The sequence below is a fragment of the Pistacia vera genome, unplaced genomic scaffold, assembly GCF_008641045.1.
Source record: "Pistacia vera cultivar Batoury unplaced genomic scaffold, PisVer_v2 Contig124, whole genome shotgun sequence".
In the NCBI taxonomy this organism is placed as follows: domain Eukaryota; kingdom Viridiplantae; phylum Streptophyta; class Magnoliopsida; order Sapindales; family Anacardiaceae; genus Pistacia; species Pistacia vera.
The window spans coordinates 1,302,676-1,325,291 of NW_022195293.1; the positions used below are offsets into that span (position 1 = coordinate 1,302,676).

The 22,616-nt window shown below is 34.0% G+C and overlaps 5 protein-coding genes across 6 annotated transcripts; 1 reads left to right on the top strand and 4 right to left on the bottom strand.

The window, feature by feature from the left end:
• Positions 1-778: 778 nt before the first annotated feature.
• On the bottom strand, positions 779-2,321 carry LOC116118401. 2 transcript variants are annotated; one of them, XM_031404396.1, is made up of 5 exons: positions 2,145-2,321; positions 1,965-2,056; positions 1,723-1,874; positions 1,458-1,539; positions 779-1,178 (listed from the first exon to the last, which is right to left on the bottom strand). In XM_031404396.1, the coding sequence occupies exons 1-5, from the start codon at positions 2,179-2,181 to the stop codon at positions 1,143-1,145; spliced, it is 399 nt and encodes a 132-aa protein (XP_031260256.1). In that variant the 5' UTR covers positions 2,182-2,321; the 3' UTR covers positions 779-1,142. The 2 variants fall into 2 exon arrangements, with proteins under 2 accessions (XP_031260256.1, XP_031260248.1); XM_031404388.1 differs by having other exon boundaries at positions 779-1,242.
• A 1,026-nt stretch (positions 2,322-3,347) lies between these two features.
• On the bottom strand, positions 3,348-5,396 carry LOC116118415 (serine/threonine protein phosphatase 2A 57 kDa regulatory subunit B' epsilon isoform-like). The gene is made up of 2 exons (XM_031404408.1): positions 4,302-5,396; positions 3,348-3,774 (listed from the first exon to the last, which is right to left on the bottom strand). Exons 1-2 carry the CDS (start codon positions 5,352-5,354, stop codon positions 3,436-3,438), a joined length of 1,392 nt encoding a protein of 463 aa, XP_031260268.1. The 5' UTR covers positions 5,355-5,396; the 3' UTR covers positions 3,348-3,435.
• A 968-nt stretch (positions 5,397-6,364) lies between these two features.
• LOC116118055 (probable polyamine transporter At1g31830) lies at positions 6,365-7,789 on the bottom strand. The gene has a single exon (XM_031404037.1). The coding sequence runs from the start codon at positions 7,775-7,777 to the stop codon at positions 6,365-6,367; it is 1,413 nt and encodes a 470-aa protein (XP_031259897.1). The 5' UTR covers positions 7,778-7,789.
• Positions 7,790-10,689: 2,900 nt separating this feature from the next.
• Positions 10,690-11,497, top strand: LOC116118425. The gene has a single exon (XM_031404416.1). It carries the CDS (start codon positions 10,845-10,847, stop codon positions 11,316-11,318), a length of 474 nt encoding a protein of 157 aa, XP_031260276.1. The 5' UTR covers positions 10,690-10,844; the 3' UTR covers positions 11,319-11,497.
• A 1,864-nt stretch (positions 11,498-13,361) lies between these two features.
• LOC116118358 (pentatricopeptide repeat-containing protein At4g35130, chloroplastic) lies at positions 13,362-15,920 on the bottom strand. The gene has a single exon (XM_031404348.1). It carries the CDS (start codon positions 15,845-15,847, stop codon positions 13,433-13,435), a length of 2,415 nt encoding a protein of 804 aa, XP_031260208.1. The 5' UTR covers positions 15,848-15,920; the 3' UTR covers positions 13,362-13,432.
• Positions 15,921-22,616: the final 6,696 nt, after the last annotated feature.

A 22,616-nucleotide genomic window follows, 5' to 3' on the forward strand; every position in this document is an offset into this window, starting at 1 on the left:
GAAAGGAGACCAAAGTCCAATTAACTGTTTCACATTTGCAAAGCTTTGATAATGAAATTCTTCATCTTAAGACCAGAATGAATATCATATATATATATAACATTCTCGTATAATATTTTTCATACAACATTATGTGATAAAAGATGATTAGGTAAAAATTTAATCTTAGTTTAAAATTAATCAATCATATTTTGTCATATAATATCATATGAGAAATATTATATAAAAATATTGTATATATAGTATTACTCTATTTTTAAAGATACTCAATTAAGCATGAAGAGTATAATGTTGTGATTGAATCTACCAATGTGTATGACCACTACAAATGTACTCTTAATAAAAAATACTATGTTTACAACATAATCTTAACAACCCTAACGTGACAACAAAGTTGATACTATCATGTCAATTGACGATTGTGACTAAATATAAATGATGTTTCTTTAGAGACGAACGATCGTTCTTTCAAAACGAACGACCGTTCATTCATAAGAAAGGATTGTCCATTACTTTATAAGGAATAACTATTCCTTAAAAAAGAAAGATCGTTCTTCCCTTAAAAACGATTGTTCTTGTTTAATCAAAGTCATTCAATGTTTACGATGTAATGGTGACTGACATGACAGTTGCCAACTTAACTGTTACATCAGAGTTATAAGAAAATGTTGTGAGATTGAGTTGAGAGCGTAATATTACTCGTACTTAATTGCCTGGAGAATTGAAAACAGATGAGGAATCGGCCAAAAAAATTATGAATAAAAATAAAAATTCAAACTATGATCAAATACTTTATATTTCTTAAATTAATTTGTTTCAACTTTGTTAATTAAAACAAAGCTCGCACGTGGCAGTACAACTTAATCTCACCTCACAGAAGCATCTCAGTTTTTCCTGTAGTTGCATCTTCAATAAACTGCAATAACGAGTTTCCCAACCAGTCAAGCTTCATCATCTAAGCAGATCCATAAAGTTTATACTTACAAGTTACAATGCTGAAGCTTCAATGCCTCGGCTGAAAACTTTCAAATTATTGTCCTGATGAGCAATTGAGGTTGGAGCAGAATCGTCCATCTTCAATAAACTATCAATCAAGTTATGAAAAGTATGCAAAACTGGTACATTCCTTTACGGGGTTCTCCTCAGAAGCAAACCCAGCAAATAGCTGAGGAAAGAGTCTGTTGATGAGAGAGCAACAATGAGCAATGCTACGAGAACAAGAGTAAGAGTGGCAGTCTTTAGCTGCACAACAGCAACAAGAAAAACCAAGATTACAACCTCTATATTCATTCACCTCAAAAACATCCGAACTTGAGCTAGATCGACACAATGTATATCAATCATTTGAAATATTTGCAGTACAATAAAATTGGATGTGGACACTTTGTTAGTAAGCGGCTTATTGTTAGGATTCAAAAGTAGAAAACACAGACATGGACTTAAGGAATTATACATACCGTATTTTGAAAGCCTGGCCACTCTATGTACTTCAGCTGACTAGGCTGCTCAACCAGAAGTACGAATAAAGATCTCAAAGCCCTATACAGAAGACAAAATATCCTTACATTCAGTATGCTAACTGTATTCCTTTATTGACAATGTCATTATGATAATCTGCTGGTTGAGGAAAACGAATAATTTGAAAGACCCCATGTGATTCAATGTAGATTGCTTCTCAGTAAAAGCATAAAGAAATTACTAAGAAGGCTGAAACTACAATACCAAATGGCTTCCTTGATGCAAGTTAACAAAAGGGGCTCCTCGGGAATGTCACCATCATAGCCTAATCGATGCTGATAATCTCTCCCGACAGAATTAACACGTTCATGGCCTAAACCCTTTTCAACCCAATACCCAATTCCTCCTGTAGAAATCTATAAAAGTATAATTCAAAATTCAATTACGGGTACTTATTAAAACCAAATATAAACAATAACAAAGCAAAGAATTCCCTTTTCACTTACTTGCTGAGCGGCATTGTGATGAATAAATCTGTAGCTGTTACAACTCCCAGTTGGGTATGGGAGTTTGTTCGGCCGAGTAGGATGAAGCAAAGCTGTTGAAACAGATAAGCAAAGATAAGGAGAAGTAAAGCATGGAAATTTTGATATAATAAAAGGAAAAGAAAGAGAAAGAGTGAGAACCTGGACAATTTGCCTGCAACCCGGAAACAAAAACCATTGTAGATGAATTCAATCAGTTTTATTTACAGCAATTTTTTGAAAAGGATAAGAAAACGAAAAAAAAAATCACTGGGTATCCACCAAAAGATTTTGGAGCCAGCGAAACGAGGAGGAAGCTCAAGGCTCAAGGGAATTAAAATACTTGCCCTAAGAATAAGAACAGTGAAACACTAGAACAGTAGAATTTGCTGGTGGTTGTTGGGCTGGATTGAAGCCCGCCCAATATATTGAGAAAAGATAACCCACTACATTTTAAGATACCAAGGACATTCCATCACCATCCATTATGGCCAATTTAAGTAAAATCTAACGTAAATCTTAATTTCTATTTTTATCAGTGGAGGTTTGGCTGATAACTTATGTATATTTTAATTAATTCTTCAAATTTTTGAAATTGTTAATCTGAGTAAGAACCCTAATGATCACCCCTATTAATATTTAGGAGCACTCAAACTCAGAAACTTATAAAATCTCTTTTTGCCATTTTCATCATCAGGCCACCCAGTGATGATTAACAAGCATATTACTGTTATGTAATTTTTTTAAACTGGTAACTATCAACTACATCTATGATAGTAATTAATGAGAGAGAATATTCATGAGTGATAAATACCTTGATTGTATAAATGAGGTATCATTAGATCTAATGGTATTCTAAATTTCTTGTTAAGGGAAATTACCATCATGACTCTCCTTTCTAGATAATTCACACATCTCTTATACGTGTATGGATAATTATCTCTCGAATACACGTGACTCCTCTTTTCTAGATAATTCACATATCTCTTATATATGTATGGATAGTTATCTCTCGAATGCATGTTTAGGTTCGGTTTCATTAGAGAGAATAAAATATTTAATATTGAATCTTTAGAATTATAAAATTACCTCTTTCATTGATCTTATTGGTATTGGGGTGTAGCGGTGTAGTAGAGATTGCATTATTTGCAGTTTTTAAATACATAAATTTAAAAGCCAAACTTTTAAGATTTGATATCTTAACCCTATTACTAATTCTAGACATGGCCGGCCATGAGAAAGTGCAATTATGTTTCCTTATGTTATTATATAACTACTCTTTTGGCTTGATTAGTTTTGTATAATTGACCTTCTTTAATAGCAAGAAATCTGCATTATATTTCACATGAAGACCAGGTTGGACATGGCACAATTTATACGAATAAAAAGAAGGCTTCTGTTATAGTATATATTAGCTTCTATATGCCAGCAACAAAATATTGTGTTCTGTTCTTCAATGAGAAACACATATATATTGTTTTTGTTGGAGTATTCCATTAAGAGATGCTGCCATTTCAATTCTTTCCCATCTCTGTTTCCTATTGATCTCTTCTTGTTGAGCTTCAGATTCTCTAAGATTTATGTCTTGTAGGCATCTGCTGTATAAACTCGAAGCCATTTCTTCCAGCATCAACTTCACATTTTCTGTCAATTGCTTCACACTCTTGCTCCAGTGCAGCTTCAGGTTCCTTTCCATGCCTTCCACTATCACTGGAAACACTTCTTCCAGTGCTGATTGTGCCATCTTTACAAATTGCTCATTGTTCCATATGTATAGCGCGCGCTCGGCTACCTGAATCAAAAGCAATGTATGGTAGAAAGATTATAGGAGTATATATAAATATATGTCAACTTATAATATGCAAATGAAAGATATAACCTTGAGGATTTTGCGAGCTTCGAAATATGTTGAAAAAACCAACAAAGCTTAAAGATGAAAGGATTTATAGAAATGCAAAATAAGCCGGTTTCACAGATTCTATGTTCTTTGGCCTCAATGTCATGAGTTTCAAGATGATGAATCTGGTAGGAGAGAATATTTTCAAGAGTTGATCATTCATTTTCCATATGGTTCTTGAGAAAATATAGAAAGAAAAAAAAAAAAAAGACTAGTAGAGAGTATTCAATTGGAAAATTGAGTTTTAGCAGCTGTTGTCAAATTCAAAGCTGTTTATGATTGAGAAAAAGTTCTCGGAAAATAACTTGATTATAAGAGAAAGTTGATGCTTACATCAAGGAATCCCTTTTTTTTTCAGAAAAAGCCCTTTAAAGAAAATGAAATAAACTGTTGACAGAGAAGATTTATTATTATGAGCTAACCTGTGAGTTGCAGCTGTTTAAGCATCTTGTGATTTGGGTACATATAGGCAGGGCTAACTTCCTGTATTGATCTGGGTCAATGTTCTCCACCATTTCTTCTAGTTCTCCTATAAGCATGACTTCCTTCTGACAATTAGTGACAGGCCAATACTTTAAAATGCCTCGAACGACCACCCCGCCGAGCGTAGGCTCCTTCTGTACAAACTGAGAGACACAATAAGCCAACTGCCTGTGATAAACCTGCATTCCTTTGACCTTGTGCAAAGGAATCAGCACCCTCATCAAGAACAGCTTGTGCTCCTCCTTTAGTGGAACTGTGAAACCATTTATAATGCTTCCCCATATCTCAAGAAGCTCGCCGATCCCACAAAGCTTCTCTGTCTCATAAACATAGTGAAGGAAAATATCGTTCATCGATTTCCTCATAAATGATCGATAGAAAGTGAACTTGGCATATATCCGATGGTAAACATTCTTCAAGCTGTCACGTTCTCGTGGATCCTCAGTCTGAAAGAGGGATAGGAGGTTGATAAGGAACTGATGATTGATGTACTCGCGAAGTGTCTTGGGATCCATGTCAAGAACAAGCCTGAGAAGAATGTCATAAACAATTTGCAGGTGTGGCCACAAAGGTCCTGGACTGTAAAACAACTCTTCATCATCAGCTAACTCCGAGATGATGGAGGTATTTGAAGGCGGAGGGAGAGGCCGGAAGAGATTGGTCGACAGCATGGAGATTAGACGAGATAGAATTCTATCATCCAGTGTCTTCTTGGGGGACTTTGTGCTAGCAAGTAATTGACTGAGCTTGAGGCGCTTGAGCTCCTGCTGCGAGGGAGACTCTGCAGGATCAGTGAAGGTGAAAACAGTACTACAGATAGAGATAGCTGACAGGATTTCTTCATTTTCGGAATCGAAAGACGAGCGCTTGCCATTGTTGGGACTTGAAGGATTATTGCCAAAGTTGGAATCTAGATCAAACAGGTACTTAAGTGTGGTACTCCGAGGTTTCGTCTTTGAAGAAGTCTCTTTGGAGTTCCTACTAACACCCATGTTCTTTCTTCTTTCCTTCTCCAACCAGACAGTTTGGTTATAATTGCCCAACTGCCGAAGGAGAGAGAGAATGTTTCAATACATCTTCTTTATCTTTTTCCCTTGCTGGGTCATGACTCATGAGAGAAATGCCAAAAGGACAGCGATGTTTTATAGGCAGTAACTGTTGTAATATCCGATAATGGAGTATAAAAAGCTCTCCCAGGAGTCAAAGTAATGTGACAGGTTGTGATAAATAAGGGATCTTCTTTGTTCTTGCTCCTCATCTGGGTGAATGCCACATGGATTTCTCTAGTTACAGTAATTAGATTACAAAAATTACTTGGTTGCAATATATATGGAGACATCAGCAAGAGGACAACAGGCCTTGCTAAAATTTTGCCAATGCATTACAAATTTGCCTCACCTCACCTAGCCTACCCATCAGTAATCTGGACATTTTGAACTTGAACAAATCCTTCATGTGCAAAATTGACAAACTTTCTACATAGAATCAGAAATCTAAGAGGCGTTTGCAATGGAGAATCATACAACATTATGTTTAGTTACAAGTATGAAAACAAAGGAAAATACATTTTAATCTTAGCTGGATTAAAGAAATGATAACAAATTATTTAGTCTCAACTCAACAGCTGTCGTTTCCCTTCCCTATCACATGCAAATCTAAGAAAAAACCAGGAGACAAGCGATTCCATAGTCAAGGGAGCAAGAAAGACAACATAACTTATACAAAAAATTAAACCATTGTTGAAACTAAGCTAAGGTTTTCATATAGATTATATAATGCATGCTTCGAGTGATTGACATGTATTATGCAACAGAAAAAAGATTTTGTTTTGTTATGCAACTGATGTTGTAATATCCAGATTATATAAGATCAGTTCTCTAATCCTTCCAGTTAGCTTCAAGAAATAGCATATTAGCAGATCCACAACATTACAAAAGTAGCTCACAAAACTGTTGCTGATATATGCATTCTGTATGAAGTTGGTAGCATTACCATTCACAGTTCATGATTCATTACTTTGGTAATGGGCAGAAGCAGAGTAGATATCTGGGAGGTCTGAACTCCTGGAGAATCTCAACCATCTTTTTCTCTCAGAGTAAGAGAGACAGGGCTGAATAACAAACCCGATCACGACAGTAAAGATGCTAATAACCATGATCTTTGAAGAAGCAAGAACTAAAACCACCAATATTAGTAGCGTCGGAGGAATGCACATCAAAATTGCTCCAAATGTTCCAACAGGTACTTTATATGGACGAGGTGCTGCGGGGTGTTGCATCCTTAATTTCACGAATGCTATGAACTCCATAATCATTCCAAAACAATATAAGAAATTCTCCGCAATAACAATCTCTTGAAAACTCAACCATGAGAGCAATATCACGCCAGATGCAGAGAAAAGAATCCCAATTATTGGAGTTCCATAACGAGACCTTTTGGCGAAGAACTCAGGAAGCATCCCGCGTTCTGCCATCCCCAGAAGTTGGAAAGAGTCACTGCTCATCTCGGCTACAAACATTCCCATGTTTGACAGAGCCGAAGCCCCTTGGACCCAAGATCTCAACCAAACACCTCCAAGCAAGTGAGCAATCTCCGAGAAGTATCCATCAAACCAAAGCTCCCGGTCAAGTGGAACTGCGCCAGTGCTGATCAAAAGAGGGAAAAAGTACCCGAAAACAACCAAGATTAGAGCATAAAAGAGAGCTGTTGGGAGGGTTTTGGCAGGATTTTCCACCTCTCCCGCAAGAGTGCTAATCGAGTCCCAATAGTTTAAATTCCAGAAAAGAGTGTTCAAATACCAACCCCAATTAACATTATTCAAATCTACCACAAACCACCTTGAAGGCTTCAGTTTGGGAATAGCCACAATCCCCATAACCACAAAAGGAAGAAGGGAAAACACCCCAAGTAATATAGCAAGCCAACCAACAATAGTTAGACCTCTATAATTCATGTAAGTGAGGACCAAGGTCAAAAACAAAACCGCAACTATTCTCGGAAAACCTTCTCCTAGAACTGGGAATGCTGATTTAAGATAATCTAAAAAGAGAACAGGGTATAATGCATTATCAATGACCCCACTTAACCATTTCATCCAACCCTGTTGAAAGCCCCAAAAGGGACCTAGAGCTGATGAAACCCAGACAACATATCCACCATTCTCAGGAAACATAGTACCCATTTCTGCAGTTATCAAGGCCTCCGGAATGCTCCATACAAATGGAAAAAGCAAGAATCCAAGAAGGGCTAGTAAGGGACCTGCAGCCTGGACACTGTCTTCAACACCAAATGGTCCCCCAGAAACCTCATAAAATATCAGGAAAACAAGTGGTACAATTGAAACTTTTTGAAACCTTTCTAGATTGGGAGATGAACCTTCCCCTAGTTCCACATATTGGGCATCATTGGATTCCATCAATGCTGCAGAAGTCTGCCTGCAACATCAGAAGTCCGAACACAACCTTAAACATTTCTACCACTTCCAGGTTTAGGCAATTAATGTTAGAGAAATAAATGAGAAGCACTGATATAGTGGCTCCACATCATAATGGAAGCATCACAATGGAAATACTAACCAACGAGAGAGTTTACATTGAATGTATTAATTATAAAAACAGAAAAACAGAGATGAAAGGGAGAAAATTTCATAAATAACATATATAAAATGACTTACGGTATAGCATTAATTTACTTCCTTAGTATTCCAACCTTTTCCCTGAACAATACACCATGCCAATTCTGTTTTGCTGCTGGTTATAAGCTGTTCTATGTATATGCATTCATTAATTTAAAATTGTTAAGCAAGCACGTGGTGCAGTCATCACACAGTTTATTACTAAATTGTACAAATACGTTCTTCTTTTCAAATAAATTAATAAGAAAGGAAAATAGAGAGAAACAAACAGATATACACACACACCTAGAAAGGATAGAAGCATGGTTGTCAAAAGTACCGAAAACCTAATTTTTCAAATCGTATAAGATATGCCTTTTTCAAAAAAATTAATAAAATAATAATTTTTTTCTAAAAATTAATATCATCCCATGATTAATTAACGAATTTTGTGTTATTATTGACTTTAAATTATGGTATTACATAATCAAAATTAAGAATCTATATTATTTCCTCTCAATCATTCATATGATTTCCAAGATAAATGTCAATGCCAATATCTATATCTCCATTTGTATTATTATTATCATGCAAAATGGGCAACATATCTTCCTTTTCACTTTTTCCATGCAAAATGGGTAAATTTTACCAGGTTTTAGTGAACTGGATTGGATGACCCAGATCCAACCCGAATTTTTTTTGGACATTTGGCCTAAATTAATAAAGTTGTATGGATCTGTATCGATATTTTTAAGGATACAAATGAATACGAATTATAAGATACACTTTCTAATAGGTATAATTAGTAACCTATATCAAATCATATTGAAGGATATTTATTGCGTATCAGTAGGATACTAACAACATGGATAGAAGATTAATGCAATATTTTCATTAAAAAAGTAGCAAACAACTCAAACCCAGAAAAGAAAAACTCTACCTGAAACGTTGGTGATCTGACGTTCAACAGTAAGTCAAAGAAAAGCATCGAAAACTGATTGAAGAAAGTAAGATGGAGAAGGTAAAAGAATGAAACAAATGTGTGTGAGTGGTGAAACTGACAGTGAAAGTGAGAAGTGGGAAGCTTTGTTAGTTGTGTTGCGAAAGTAATCGTGTTATGTGTCGAATGAGGGTTACGTGAGTGCATGAGTCGGCATCCACGCGTCGTCTTCAAAGTTCATCGTGTCCCATGAACGCAACCGATACGTGGTTTGCTTGGCGTTCTCTGCATGGACGTAAAATAAAACTGAGACAAAGAAAGAGAGTGAATGGAGAATAACATCAGCAATTCTAATCCCATTTCTTTTAAAAGAATTTTTATATAAATAAATATATAATAAATCAAATAAATTTGCATAGATTGATTTATTATTTATTTACGGAGGACGATGACTTTGATTTTTACCTTTTCCAGTCTTTGACTGAATTTTTAAGTAAACTACCAAGAAATTTGCTGGATTTTTATAATTATTATAGTTTAATCTTATCTTTGTGATTTTATTATATAAATATAATATTTGTTGTAGACTTGTCAGTAGATCATTTCGAAAACGTTGGTATTAAGTTATATATATGTTTGCTTAAAAAAGAGCAAAATATATTACTTGTTTTAGATTGAATTAATTTCAGCTTATGCACTCAAATTAATTTTATATTTATATAATTAATTAGTGTGTTTAAGTAAACCTTGATAAACCAATGCGGTAAGTTTGGAACCAACGATTAGATTAAACCTTTTTTGACACGAAATATATGCTTATATTTATAATTAAACCAATCTCTATAAAGAGAAAGTCTTTCATGGACGAAGGCACGTGCGTTTTTGTGTCATATTTTATTGTTATGATCTTTGCCTGCAGAAATTTTGATGTAACTTTCATATAAAGTAGGGGTGAGCGGTTTTAGATACGTTGTATTTTTTTAAGGAACCAGAACCAGCCAGTTTCTAAGATTTGGAATCGGAACTTGAAACGGAACCTGTCGATTCCGGTTCTTAGAAACTTAAAACCGAAACCTAAAACATAGGTTTTGGTTCTAGGTACCTAGGTTAATTCAATTATCCCATACTTTTTAAAAATGACAAATACACCTTCAACAATTTACAAAAATTATAATTCAGTTCAGTTCCTACCAAGTACCTGGACCTCGGTTCCGGTGTCGATTTCAGTTTTCGATTCCAACACTATAGAAATTGGAACAGAAACCAGAATTCCCAATTCTAATTTTTCAAAACCAGAACCAGACTATTGGTGTTCACCCCTAAATTATAAACTTAAAAAAGACAAAGAAAAAAAAGATCGATGTTGTAATTGGATTGTCTCAATAGTGCTCTTGCTTACTTGGAATCCATTTCCTCCTACTAGTTTCGGTCACAAAACTAAATCAAAATTAAAAAAAAAAAAGGAGAAGAAGAAGAATAGCCGAGGTGTCTCCCACCAGCCACCACCATTGGGTGTATGAACCCAAATAGGAGAGAATGACTTTATATGAGATAAATATAAGTTATCACGTTAAAAAAAAAAAAAAAGAATTTTACAGTTGAACTTGAATGTTTAGTATAACCTTAAACCAGATAGGAACCTGTTGACTAGTGAAAGTCCACAGATTTGTCGAAAATAATTGGCCCTTTACTTCACCAAAACCAACTGCAAAAGCATCATTCCCACTTTAAGTAGGAAACATCTTTACACTCAAACTCTTAACTCCCTCTCACTCTCAAAGACAAAAACCCAAGCAAATATAATAAATAAAACACAAACAGATAAATCAAGTTCCCCTTGGATGTATATTTATATGTATATTCTCTCTCTTTCTGTTTCTCTTGCTTCTTCTCATTGATCGTTCAATCAACCGAAACCACCTTCTTTCCATGGCTCAAACGCATCTCATTAAAGATCCCAACACGAACACAAATCTAGCAAATGATTTGTCGTTGAACTCCGCCTTTCTCTTACCCAACGGCTTCAACATCAATTCAGTAACTACAGGGTATCAGATTTCTGATATAGAGATGATCAAGTTACAGCCCGCAACCTACACAAGTTTAAAGGATTTGTTACCGGCGTCGCCGCCGTCGATTATTTCACCGACGCAAAACTCCAGCTGGAGCGAGATCCCCATCAAGAACCCGCTTGTTAAACACGCGGCGTTGGCCTATTTGCAGCCCATGTCGAGCCCCCCGGAGGCAGGGGACAAAGGATTGTTTGGGAAACTCAGGGACTCGTTTTGCTGTCAATGTGAGTGCTTTTCCTGGATAAACGACGTCGTGTTTAGGAGTGTAAAGGAGGTGTTCTGGAATGGACATATTGAGGATGAAGATGAAGATGATGAGAAAGTTGACTGAGATGGACAATTTTGGAAGCTATAAGTTTGACTGGTAGATTAGCGGTTCATTCAACTTGTAAATACCAATTTCATTATTATTTTTTTCAGGTGAGTTTCTTTTTTTAATTTTTTTTGGGTGGGGTGACGTGTAATTAAAACATAGAAAATTATTGAATACCAACTCTCATTGATTTTTATAGTGATATATTTTTTCTTATATCTCTGAGTTGTAAATTATAAGATTTGGGTTTAGTTCAAGTGAATTTTCTGAAACTCTTATCTATCAATAATTTTGAATTTTGAGAATTAATTGAAATGTGTATAAAATTGGTCATTAAAAAAAATATATTTAATAAAAGATTTTTTTTTTTTGAAAAATGTATCGTATTTTATTTGACTCCGTCAATTTTGGCCTTTCGGGTAGTAAATTTCACGTAAAATAAATAGTGAGATGGGGTAATGACACGTAACAAAAATAAATTAGTCATTCTACCATCCTCTAGAGTTTACCATCAATTATTTTGTGGTGGCATTTCATTTTCAGTTTCATGCTCTCAAATTCTCGAACTTTTGTAAGAATGGTGGGTGAACACGATAGGTGTTCTTCAATTATATTTTCAATTTCCAGCAAGAAAAATTTATGTAAGGCAGTTTTATTATAAGAAAAATTATGGTATTAATAAACCATAATAATTTGTGCTTATTAATAGTTGCATTATTCTATCTCCCCATTGATTCTTGGCGTATTTGTGTGCCCTTAATTGAAAGTGTGTTGGCTTTAATAAAGAGTAAGCTTTGCCATAATCACACTTTCTCACTCAAAAAGTTNTAAGAATTAGTTGAAATGTGTATAAAACTAATTATTAAAAAAAATGTATCATATTTTATTTGACTCCGTCAATTTTGGCCTTTCGGGTAGTAAATTTCACATAAAATAAATAGTGAGATGGGGTAATGACACGTAACAAAATAAATTAATCATTCTACCATCCTCTAGAGTTTACCATCAATTATTTTGTGGTGGCATTTCATTTTCAGTTTCATGCTCTCAAATTCTCGAACTTTTGTAAGAATGGTGGGTGAACACGATAGGTGTTCTTCAATTATATTTTCAATTTCCAGCAAGAAAAATTTATGTAAGGCAGTTTTATTATAAGAAAAATTATGGTATTAATAAACCATAATAATTTGTGCTTATTAATAGTTGCATTATTCTATCTCCCCATTGATTCTTGGCGTATTTGTGTGCCCTTAATTGAAAGTGTGTTGGCTTTAATAAAGAGTAAGCTTTGCCATAATCACACTTTCTCACTCAAAAAGTTCGATAATACCAATTTTTTATCCAAAGTTTATATTCCATTAATAACCAAAATACACTTCACTTTCTTAGTTGACATTTGACGAGTCATCAAGAGTCAAGGTAAGATGAGTTTTGTAGAGTGGAGGCCGGTAGATCGAATGGTGGTGATCGATTGAATATTTGTTGTCGGAATCAACCGAAAATTCCGATAATCAACTAATAACAAGAAACCCTAACTTTGCAGTAGTTGGGTATCGGTGAGAAATCAAATGTCGGAATGAGAGAGATTTTGTAAAGAGGAGACCGAAGATTTAAATGATGGTGACGAAAAGAATTTTCGCTACCGGAATCAATTTTGGATGGAAAAGTAGTAGTTTGAAACTTTTTAGATGTGAAGGTCATTAAGGCAAACCTTGGGTGGAAAAAAGTCTTTTACTCCTTTAATTAGTTTAAGTATGCGTTAATTAAGGGTTATGATACGTCATGCATGTTATTAAGGAAAGTTCATAATAGTTTCATATTTGCGTAGGTGGCGGTTTCAAATCAAAGTTCTCATTTTAAATCTTATCTGTTTTTTGATCACCATTCGGTTTATTTTATTATTCGGTTCGTTGCCCCTTATCTATGCATTTTGAATCATCTAATTTGTAGCCATCCTCGTACTTTGTTGGGTTAGATGAGGATAAACACTTGTCCAGATAATCTTGAGAGATATCCAAGGAAAAAAGGTTTGAAATTTTTTCTTCCATTAATGAGATTATATGTATAGTTTTGGGTAATTTGTACAAACTTCTACAAGTTATTTTCTCTGGGTGTTTGTGGAATAACTGCAGTCACCAGTAATCTCCACAAGAGCAATACCCATCTCTGAAGTGGTGAAAGACCTTAGGATCCCTCACTATCAACTCTCTTCTAGTGATTTTTGACATCTTTTTGGCAGCACTATGGCAAGCTTCACATACTCTAGTGTTGTTTCTTACAAGAACAGGATCTTGGATAGTTGTGGAAATCAAACCGAAACAAATGGCCAATCTTACACTGTGATTCGCTGGTGATTTTGCTCTTTTCATCATCAAGTTTGCTGGACTAAACTTACATAGACTATTAACATAAATGTCTTCTCCTATATGCCTCGATAGAATGTCCAACACATTATAAATCATGTAAATTTTGTTGTGGGATCTGTCGTGATTGATAAACCGGTGAGTTTTACCATTTTCCTCAACCACGCTGCAGCTAATTGTCTTTTCTAGTCCTTCATTCTCCATAATACTTTTAATCCGCTCTACATCTACCCACCTCCCAGCTTCTGCATACATATTGGAAAGCAAGACATAACAACCTGTATTATCATGTTCCAATGATAGAATATGCCTAGCGGCAAATTCAGCTGAGACTATGTCACTGTTTACTCTGCTTGCAGTCAACAAAGAACCCCATATCCTGGCTGTTGGGACCAGTGGCAATTCTTCAATGAAACGCTTGGCTTGGTCAATATTCCTGGTGCGGCCCAGAAGATCAATAATACAACCATAGTGCTCAATTCCGGGATCAATCCCATAATCGATTTTCATTAAGTCAAAGTAATTCCACCCCTCATCCACCATGCCAGAAATGCTGCAAGATAATAATAGGGAAGCAAAAGTCCTCGCATCGGGTCTTATGCCCTTTTCCTGCATCTCAAGAAACAACTGGATGGAGGTCTTCCCCAACCCGTGAATGGCATAGGCCATAATGATCACGTTCCATGAGATGACATCCTTACACAATATGCCATCAAAAAGTATTCTAGCAGTTTCGAGATCTCCGCATTTTGCATACATGTAAACCATTGAATTTGAAATAAATGTATTTGAAATAAGTCCAAATTTTGTGACAAGAGCATGGATTTGCCTACCCTCATTCAATGTGGCGATTTCAGCATAGGCAGGTAGGATGCTTGCAAATGTAATTGCATCTGGTTTAAGAGGTTCACTCCATAGGTCCTGAAACAATTCTAAGGCTTCCTCGTTCTGCCCATTCTGTACGTAACCAGCAATCATGGCATTCCACGTTACCAAGTTTTTTTCCGTCATGCTCTCAAATATACATTCTGCTGCTTTCAGCTCCCCACGCTGTCCATATGTATCAACTAAAGCAGTTTCCAAAACTAAATGAGGTAGAAACCCTTTCCTGATGGCATAGCCATGAATAGATTTACCTTCCAAGAGAGCTCCCAATTGTGAGCAAGACGGAAGCAAGTTAATCATTGTAATAGCGTCAGGATTCAACTTATCAGCCTCTTGCATATTTTTCAAGCAAGTGAATAACTCGAGAAAACGAGCGTTCAGCACATAAGCACCAATCATAGCATTTGAAGCAACAATATTCCTTGAAATAATCCTATTAAACACCCTCTCTGCATAATCGACCACACCACATTTGCCATACATCTCAATAAGTGATGTCTGAACCATAATGTCTGTTTCAAGTCCACTTTTGATCACATGGCAATGAATCTCCTTGCCACTTTTTACACAATACTCAACAGAACTCGCACCAACACCACTAATCACACTAAACCTATCATATTCCATTCCATAATTTCGCATTTCTTTAAAACAACTCAAAGCGCTAAAACCATCACCAACACTATGATACCCACTAATCATAGAATTCCAAGAGACCAAATCTCTTATACGCATTTCATCAAACACCTTTTCGGCGGACTTCACAAACCCAAGCTTCATGTACATAACAATAAGAGAATTACACACATAGATATCCAAGTCTAATCCACATTTAAACAACTTCGCGTGAACCTTTTCTCCTTCAATCAACGACAACAACCCGCCACACGCTTTAATCACAAACGGGTATGTAAAATTATCAGCCCTGAACCCTTCAATTTTCATTCTACGATAAAACTCCATTGCTTTTTCAAACAATCCATTATTTGTAAACCCTCTTATCATAACATTCCATATATAAGAATCCAGATAATCCATTTTATCAAACAGATAGAGTGCATCATCCATCGACCCAGATTCAACAAATCCAATAAGAGCCCGTGTCAGTTTGAGAACTCCTGGTTCAATTTCCCATGTTTTCGAAGTTTTCAGTTTGGTTTTACGGAGATAGGTCGATTTTGAGGTTCTTGAATTGATAATATCAGTTTTTGGGGTTTTGGGGTGCTTTGGCGACATGTTTTGAGGTGTACTTTTGGAGTCAAATAAGCAACTCTGAACAAGAAGGGTTGCTGACGCCATTGTTGGGTTGGTTCAAGATTCAGAAAAAATAGTCGTTAAAAATCATGGCGCTGCGTAGCGAGAGCTCGGTGGATTTTGGCGGGGGAATGAGATTAACGGTTAATTCTGTTATTTATAGCACCCGTGATCCCATTCTTAAATGTTTTTATTAGTCTGTAACTTAGATGTGCATTTAAATAATTTAATATAAGATAAAGAAAATCAAATTAATGAAATAGTATTCAGAAATTTTTGAATTAAAAAGAATTTAATTGAAGAAACTCAAAATATATATATATATATATATGAATGATTTTAATAAGCTCTGACTCCCATAGATAAGCTCAATTAGAGGTGAAACAAATTGATCGGATTCAACCCTAACCTGGCCCGTGTATACCTTGCAGGGCGGGCTTTACCTTTATAGGCCAACCCAATATATAGATATTAAAAAAAAAAACCCGTCCAAACCGCCGGGTTGGGGGTTTTCAATCTATTGGTCAACCGACAAGTTGGACAAAAAAAAAAAATTAAAAATAAATTATTAGTTTTTTGTATAAAAACTCATTACCCTTGAAATGTAGCTGTTTTATATTGTTGGAATGATCTTTTTGATCATTTTCTTTTTTTCTCTTTTTTTTTTCTATAAATAGGGCGTAAACTCTCATATCTCCTTACATCCCAAATTCTCTCATTTCTCTATTGAAATCTCTCGTCTTTTGTTGCAATTTACTCTCATTTTAATTTTTATTAGTTTTTGCAATTTTTAATTCATATTCTAATTTCCAATTCCAAATTCCAATTTCATTTTTAATTCTTTATTTCTTTATATCCATTTTTTAAAACTAAAATGGATAGATATTTTAATCCCATCAATTTCGAGATGAAGAAAATTGTTTAGTCCCCCTAAATTTACAACATAAATATAGGGGGTGTTGTCCGGGCTTATGAAAATTGTTTATAAGCAACAATGCTTATAAAAAATTAACTTATAAGCATTTGAAATTTTAAGCAATTACGATTTGGTTAAAGTACTATAAGTGACTGATAAGTAATTATGTGTTTGGTAAAATATGGCTATAAGTACATTTTATTATAAAATTACTAAAAAAGGTACTACATTAAACAAGGGCATACTATGAAATTTTAAAATTAAACAAGATATGTGGTAATATACTTGGTCAAACTAACTTATAAGCAAAATGCTTATAAGCGAAAAAAAAAAAAAAAAAAAACCTCCCCCAACTTATTTTTTTAGCTTATAGCTCAAAAAATTATAACAAACAGGTCAGCTTAATTTAGAGCTTATAAGCAGTTTGATCAGCTTATAAGCTAGACAAACACCCCTATAGTAGATTCAAATAGTTCTGCTTTCCTATCTTAGAATCTGATACACCCATAATATTCTCCCCTTCCTTGCCTAGCTATACTCCCGATGGTTAGAAGTCGTCCTCGTAATCCGTCCTCATCCAACTCCACCTCAAACGAAGCGGGTTCATCAACTGCAATGGAAACGACGACAGAATACATCAGACGTTTGGTGCATTTCGATAAGTTTACGAGACAGAAAATAGAGTTCAAGTGAAGAAAGCAAGATATAAGTATAGTTGAAATATTTTAAAAGCTGATGTAGGTAATGGATTATACTTTAAAAGCATGCTAGTAAACATATGAATCAACATGAAAATAGAGAAACTAATCAAACTTAGATAACTAATATGAGTACTACTTGACATTGTAATTCTGATGTATATAGGGAACAATTAACTTTATATATTGCTGCAAGCTGCAACTGATCAACCTATTAATATGCGAAGATAAATATTTTGAAAGATTTATTAAAAATTCATTTTTTCAAGATTTAAAAGTTATTCTAAAACTGCAACTAGAAAATTGTTTGGAAAATGAAATTAGATTAAAAAATAAAATATAGTTGTTATGTTAGTAGCGCAACCGCCGATATTTGGAGTGATAGAGCAAACAAGATGTTGTTTTAAAGAAATTAGAATTAAAAAATAAAATACTAGTTATTATGTTAGTGTAACTCTAACCGTCGATATGGAGTGGTAGTAGACTAAATAAGATTGTATTTATGTGACTAGTAATTATTTTGATAATGAATATAAATAAATAAATCTTATTTGAGATTTAGATTAATAGTGTGGATTATAATGGTCCACAAATTTATAATAAATTATTAAAGTTTTAGAGATTATGATATTGTTCACAAAGGGATAAATTTAACTTTAGATAATGCAGTGTGCTAACAGTAGAGCTATAGATTTTTTTCAAAGTAATTTTCATTTTTATGACAATCTGAAGTTTTTTTACAACGTTGTGCATGTCACATTATTAATTTAATTGTGAAAAGTGGTATAAAAAAAATAGAAATAAATTGATAGAATTAGAGATTTTTTAGCTTGGATTACTAATAGTATAAAATAATACTGAATTTCAAATGCTCGAATAAAATCAATATGTCTTCTATAACTTTTACATTATACATGCTTATTATATATATATATATATATAAAATTAATAAGCTATTTTTCCATAGATAAGCTCAACTAGAGGTGGAACAAATGGGTCGGGTTCAACCCTAACCTGACTTGCATCAACTGGGTTTAACCCGCCCACGTATACCTTGCAGGGCGGGCTTGACCTTCATAGGGCAACCTAATATATAATACTGAAAAAAAAACCTGTCCAACCCAGGGTTGAGGGTTTTCAATCCGTTGGTCAACCTGGCAAGTTGGACAAAAAAATTAAAAAATAAAAATATTTTTTTTTTTTGTACAAAAATCCATTTACCCTTGAAATGTAGCGTTAGAGTTGTTGGAGGGATTTTTTTGGTCATTTTTTTTTCTATGAATAGGGCCTAAACTCCCAATTTCTTTACATCCCAAATTCTCTAATTCTCTCACTTTTTCTATTGAAATCTCTCAATCTCTTTTTTGTCAATTTGCTCTCATTTAATTTTATTTTGTTTTTGCAATTTCAATTCATATTTCCAAATTCCATTCTCATTCTTAATTCTTTATTTCTTCTATATCCATTTTTTTTAATAGATATTTTAATACCATCAATTTCGTGATGAAAAAAATTATCCCAATCCCCATAAATTTACTAACATAAGTCAGTAGATTCAAATAGTCATACTTTCCCATTCTTAGAATCCGATACATCTCATAATATCCTCCTCCTCGCATACTAATACAGCTCCCGGTAGTTTTAGAAGTGTCCTCGTAATCATCGTCCTATCCAACTCACTCAAGCAGAAGGGGTTCCAATTGTAGTCGGAATAGACGACAGACACACATCAATGTTTGGGTGTATTTCGACAGTTTTATGAGACAGAAAATAGAGTTCAAGTGAAGAACAAGATATAAGTAAAATGGAAATATTTATAAAGCTGATGACGGTAATGGTATTAATACTTTAAAAAAGGCATGCTGGTAAACATTGAATTAACATGAAAATAGAGAAACTAATCAAACTCAGATAACTAATATGGGTACTACTTGAATTATATTCTGATTTATATAGGGAACAATTGTTTTATATATTACTGCAACTGATCACATATTAATAGGTGGAAGATAAATATTTGAAAGATTATAAAAGTTCATTTTTCCAAGATTTAAAGTTATTCTAAAACTACAATTAGAAATGATTTAATAAAATTGTTTGAGAAAATGAAATTAGAATTAAAATAAAATACATAGTTGTATGTTAGTGTAGCTCTAACGCCGATATTTGGAGTGGTAGAGTTATACAAGATGTATTTGTGACTAGTCTTAGTTTGATAAGAATATAAATTAAATAAATCTTTATTGGGATTTAGATTAATGGATGTGGATTAAATGGTCAACAAATTTATAATAAAATTGTTGAAGTTTTAAAAGATTATGATATTATTCACAAAGTGATAAGTTTAACTTAAGATAATGCAAGTGCTAATGTAGAGCTATATTTTTTAAAAGTAATTTCATTTTTATGACAATTTAAAATTTTTTTACCAATGTTGTGTATGTCACATATTAATTTAATGTGAAAAGTGGTATAAAAAAATTAGAAATAATATGATAGAATTAGGGTTTTTTTTTAGCTTATATATATAATAATAAAGAAATGCTGAATTTCAAAATACTTGTATAAAATAAATATATCTTCTAGAACTTTTCATTAGACATATTGTTGATAAATAGTACTTATAATGTCTGATTTATGTTTACATTATGCAGATTTAATTAGTTATTTGTAGCAAATAATAAAATCCTCTTATTTGGTAGACAATGTTTAGCATATAGTTAAAAAATTTCATTTTTTTCTAAAATCTTTATCAATCCATTTTATAACTTTCTAGTGTGTATTATCCTACTAGTCCATTGATAATACATATAATTATAAAAATTTCAGATTTATTTAAAAAAAAAACAGAAACAATGAAATTTTAGCGAGACCAATAAGTCAATGAAATTAAAATTTTAAAAATATTGAAATCTATTCCTTTTCTTTATTGTTTAGCTGTCATATTTGATCATAGAATTAAATTTGCGCGTTTAGAAAATGGTTTAGACACCTAAGTAAAAATATGAGACGAAGCATATGTCAATCAACTAGAGAGAAAGAGAGTGTCTTGCAGATGTATATTTGCAATATAAAAATATGGTAGAGAACCAGCAAAGAGGCGAAATACTCGAGGAAGTAGCATCAGAAAAAAAATGAAGATTTCGACTCTTGGAGTGCACTTAATAGGCTGAAGGGACCCGAGGCCAAAGCAGCCTCCTCTCAGAAGCATCAACAATGAATATTTGTCCCCATGAGCATAGAGTAAGCTTATCTATTGGAACCTCTGACGTGCTACCAACTATCTATAACAAAAGTCACTTTGATGTCATAGAAATTGAAAACCTGAAAATCATTTTTCTAGTATTATCAAGATTGCTGGATGTTTTCTCTGTTTCTGTCTCAACCATCTCATTAGAATAAACATTTAGTACAAGTGGAAAAATTTAAAGATAGGAGGACTAAACTTTCACCAAAATTGATTGAAGTTCTCATAGTCTTCGAGATTGGGAATGGTCAGGTCATCAGGATCATACGAGGTTATCAACGATACTTTAATAGAATCATTTCAATTTTGTAATTTAGATGATACAGATGAGAGAAGTCCTAGTCAACTCTCAAATTAGTTGTTTTGTAAATTGTAACTTTGTAATTTGTAAATTAACTGTCAATATGCATTCTTTTTTCCTTACCAAGTTTTGTCCCAATTGGTTTTTCTTGGTAAGTTTTTAACGAGATAATAATTGTTGTAATTTCTTATTTTATTTTTTTTGAAATTAATAAATCTAATTTTTCTTATATTACAATTTAATTGTATTAAATGAATTAATATTTGAAACGTTAACAAAAAAAATTAATTTAATTAAATTTTGATATTTGAAAAGTTAGCTAAAAAAAATTACAAAAAAAAAAAATTTCGGGCCAACTCGGCCCAGCCTGCACAAAAAACCATCAGGTTAGGGTTGGCAGGCCGGGCTGGGCCAACCCTTCTGGCCAAAGAGGCGGGTCGAGTTAGGCCCGACATGCAATTTTGCTTGAACACTCCATGGGCTGGGTGGGTTAGTTTTCCAAGGTAAAAAGCGTGATAAGTATTCCATTAAAACTTAAAACTTCTTTCTATTTTTATGAATAATTTCTTCTTTTGTTTTTTTTTTTTTTTGGTGGCTGGGTGTCTAGACCAGTTTGTGCGTATACCTCAACTAATCTTCCAGGACCCTAAAGGTATTAAGAACCTGAACAGAATTGAACTTAAGACTTTTTGAGTAATACATTTAAGAGTTCCTATCACCCCACCTGATTACACAGAGATAGTTATTTTCATGAATAATTTCCTAAAATCATTTTAGTCAATTATTATTTTGTTCAATAATTACTCGTCGCGTACCTAACACATTGTAATCAGCAAAAAATCGTAATGAGTCTCACTAGGCCTAAACACAAAACATCTACTATATAGCCTAAAGCTATGGCCCAATGTCGGTCAGGCCCACATTAAGATCCATACTACAAGTCAGCCCATTGCACCAACCAGGCTACTCGCAAGTTGGATCATCCAATTACTAAAGCCTTGCCCTAAATTGGGTCCATGGCTGCTCCAAAGAATCCAGAGTTTTGTTCATATCCTAATTCATCTAATTCCTAATTCATCTACATTCTAATTCATCTAAGATCTTGAATCTTGTATGAATTAGGAGTTTTGCTCTTACAAAGATGAGTGAATAAAGACTTTCCTTTTTACAAAAACTCTATCATTATGAACTTAGATGTCAACTAGGATTCAAGTTCATATGCTCACTATATAAACAGAGATCTAACCTCTCATTATTCATCCAATATTCAAAAATCACCCATAGCTTTAGCTCGCAAATTCTTTGCTCCCAAGAATCTCCATTTTACTTGTTGTAAAGTTTAGTTTCAACTAACTTTACCATCTTTAGCCACCGCAAAGTTGTGTTCCAGCCACTTTGTGTAGTCTAGTCTTAGCCACATTACGGTAAACCCTTTCTTGCTCTTAACCCTCACTAAATATCTTTAACTGTGTTCACTTGAGCATTGGAGTGCCTACAACAGACACCAAATCGATGTTCCCCGAGCCTTCACGTTCGTTCACTCTCTGTGTGCAGGTCCATTCGATTGTTAGTGGCTTCCTTCTCACAAGATCCGTTCCATCCATGTCAACCATAAGTTTTACTGTCTACACACATCCATATTCCAATTTTAT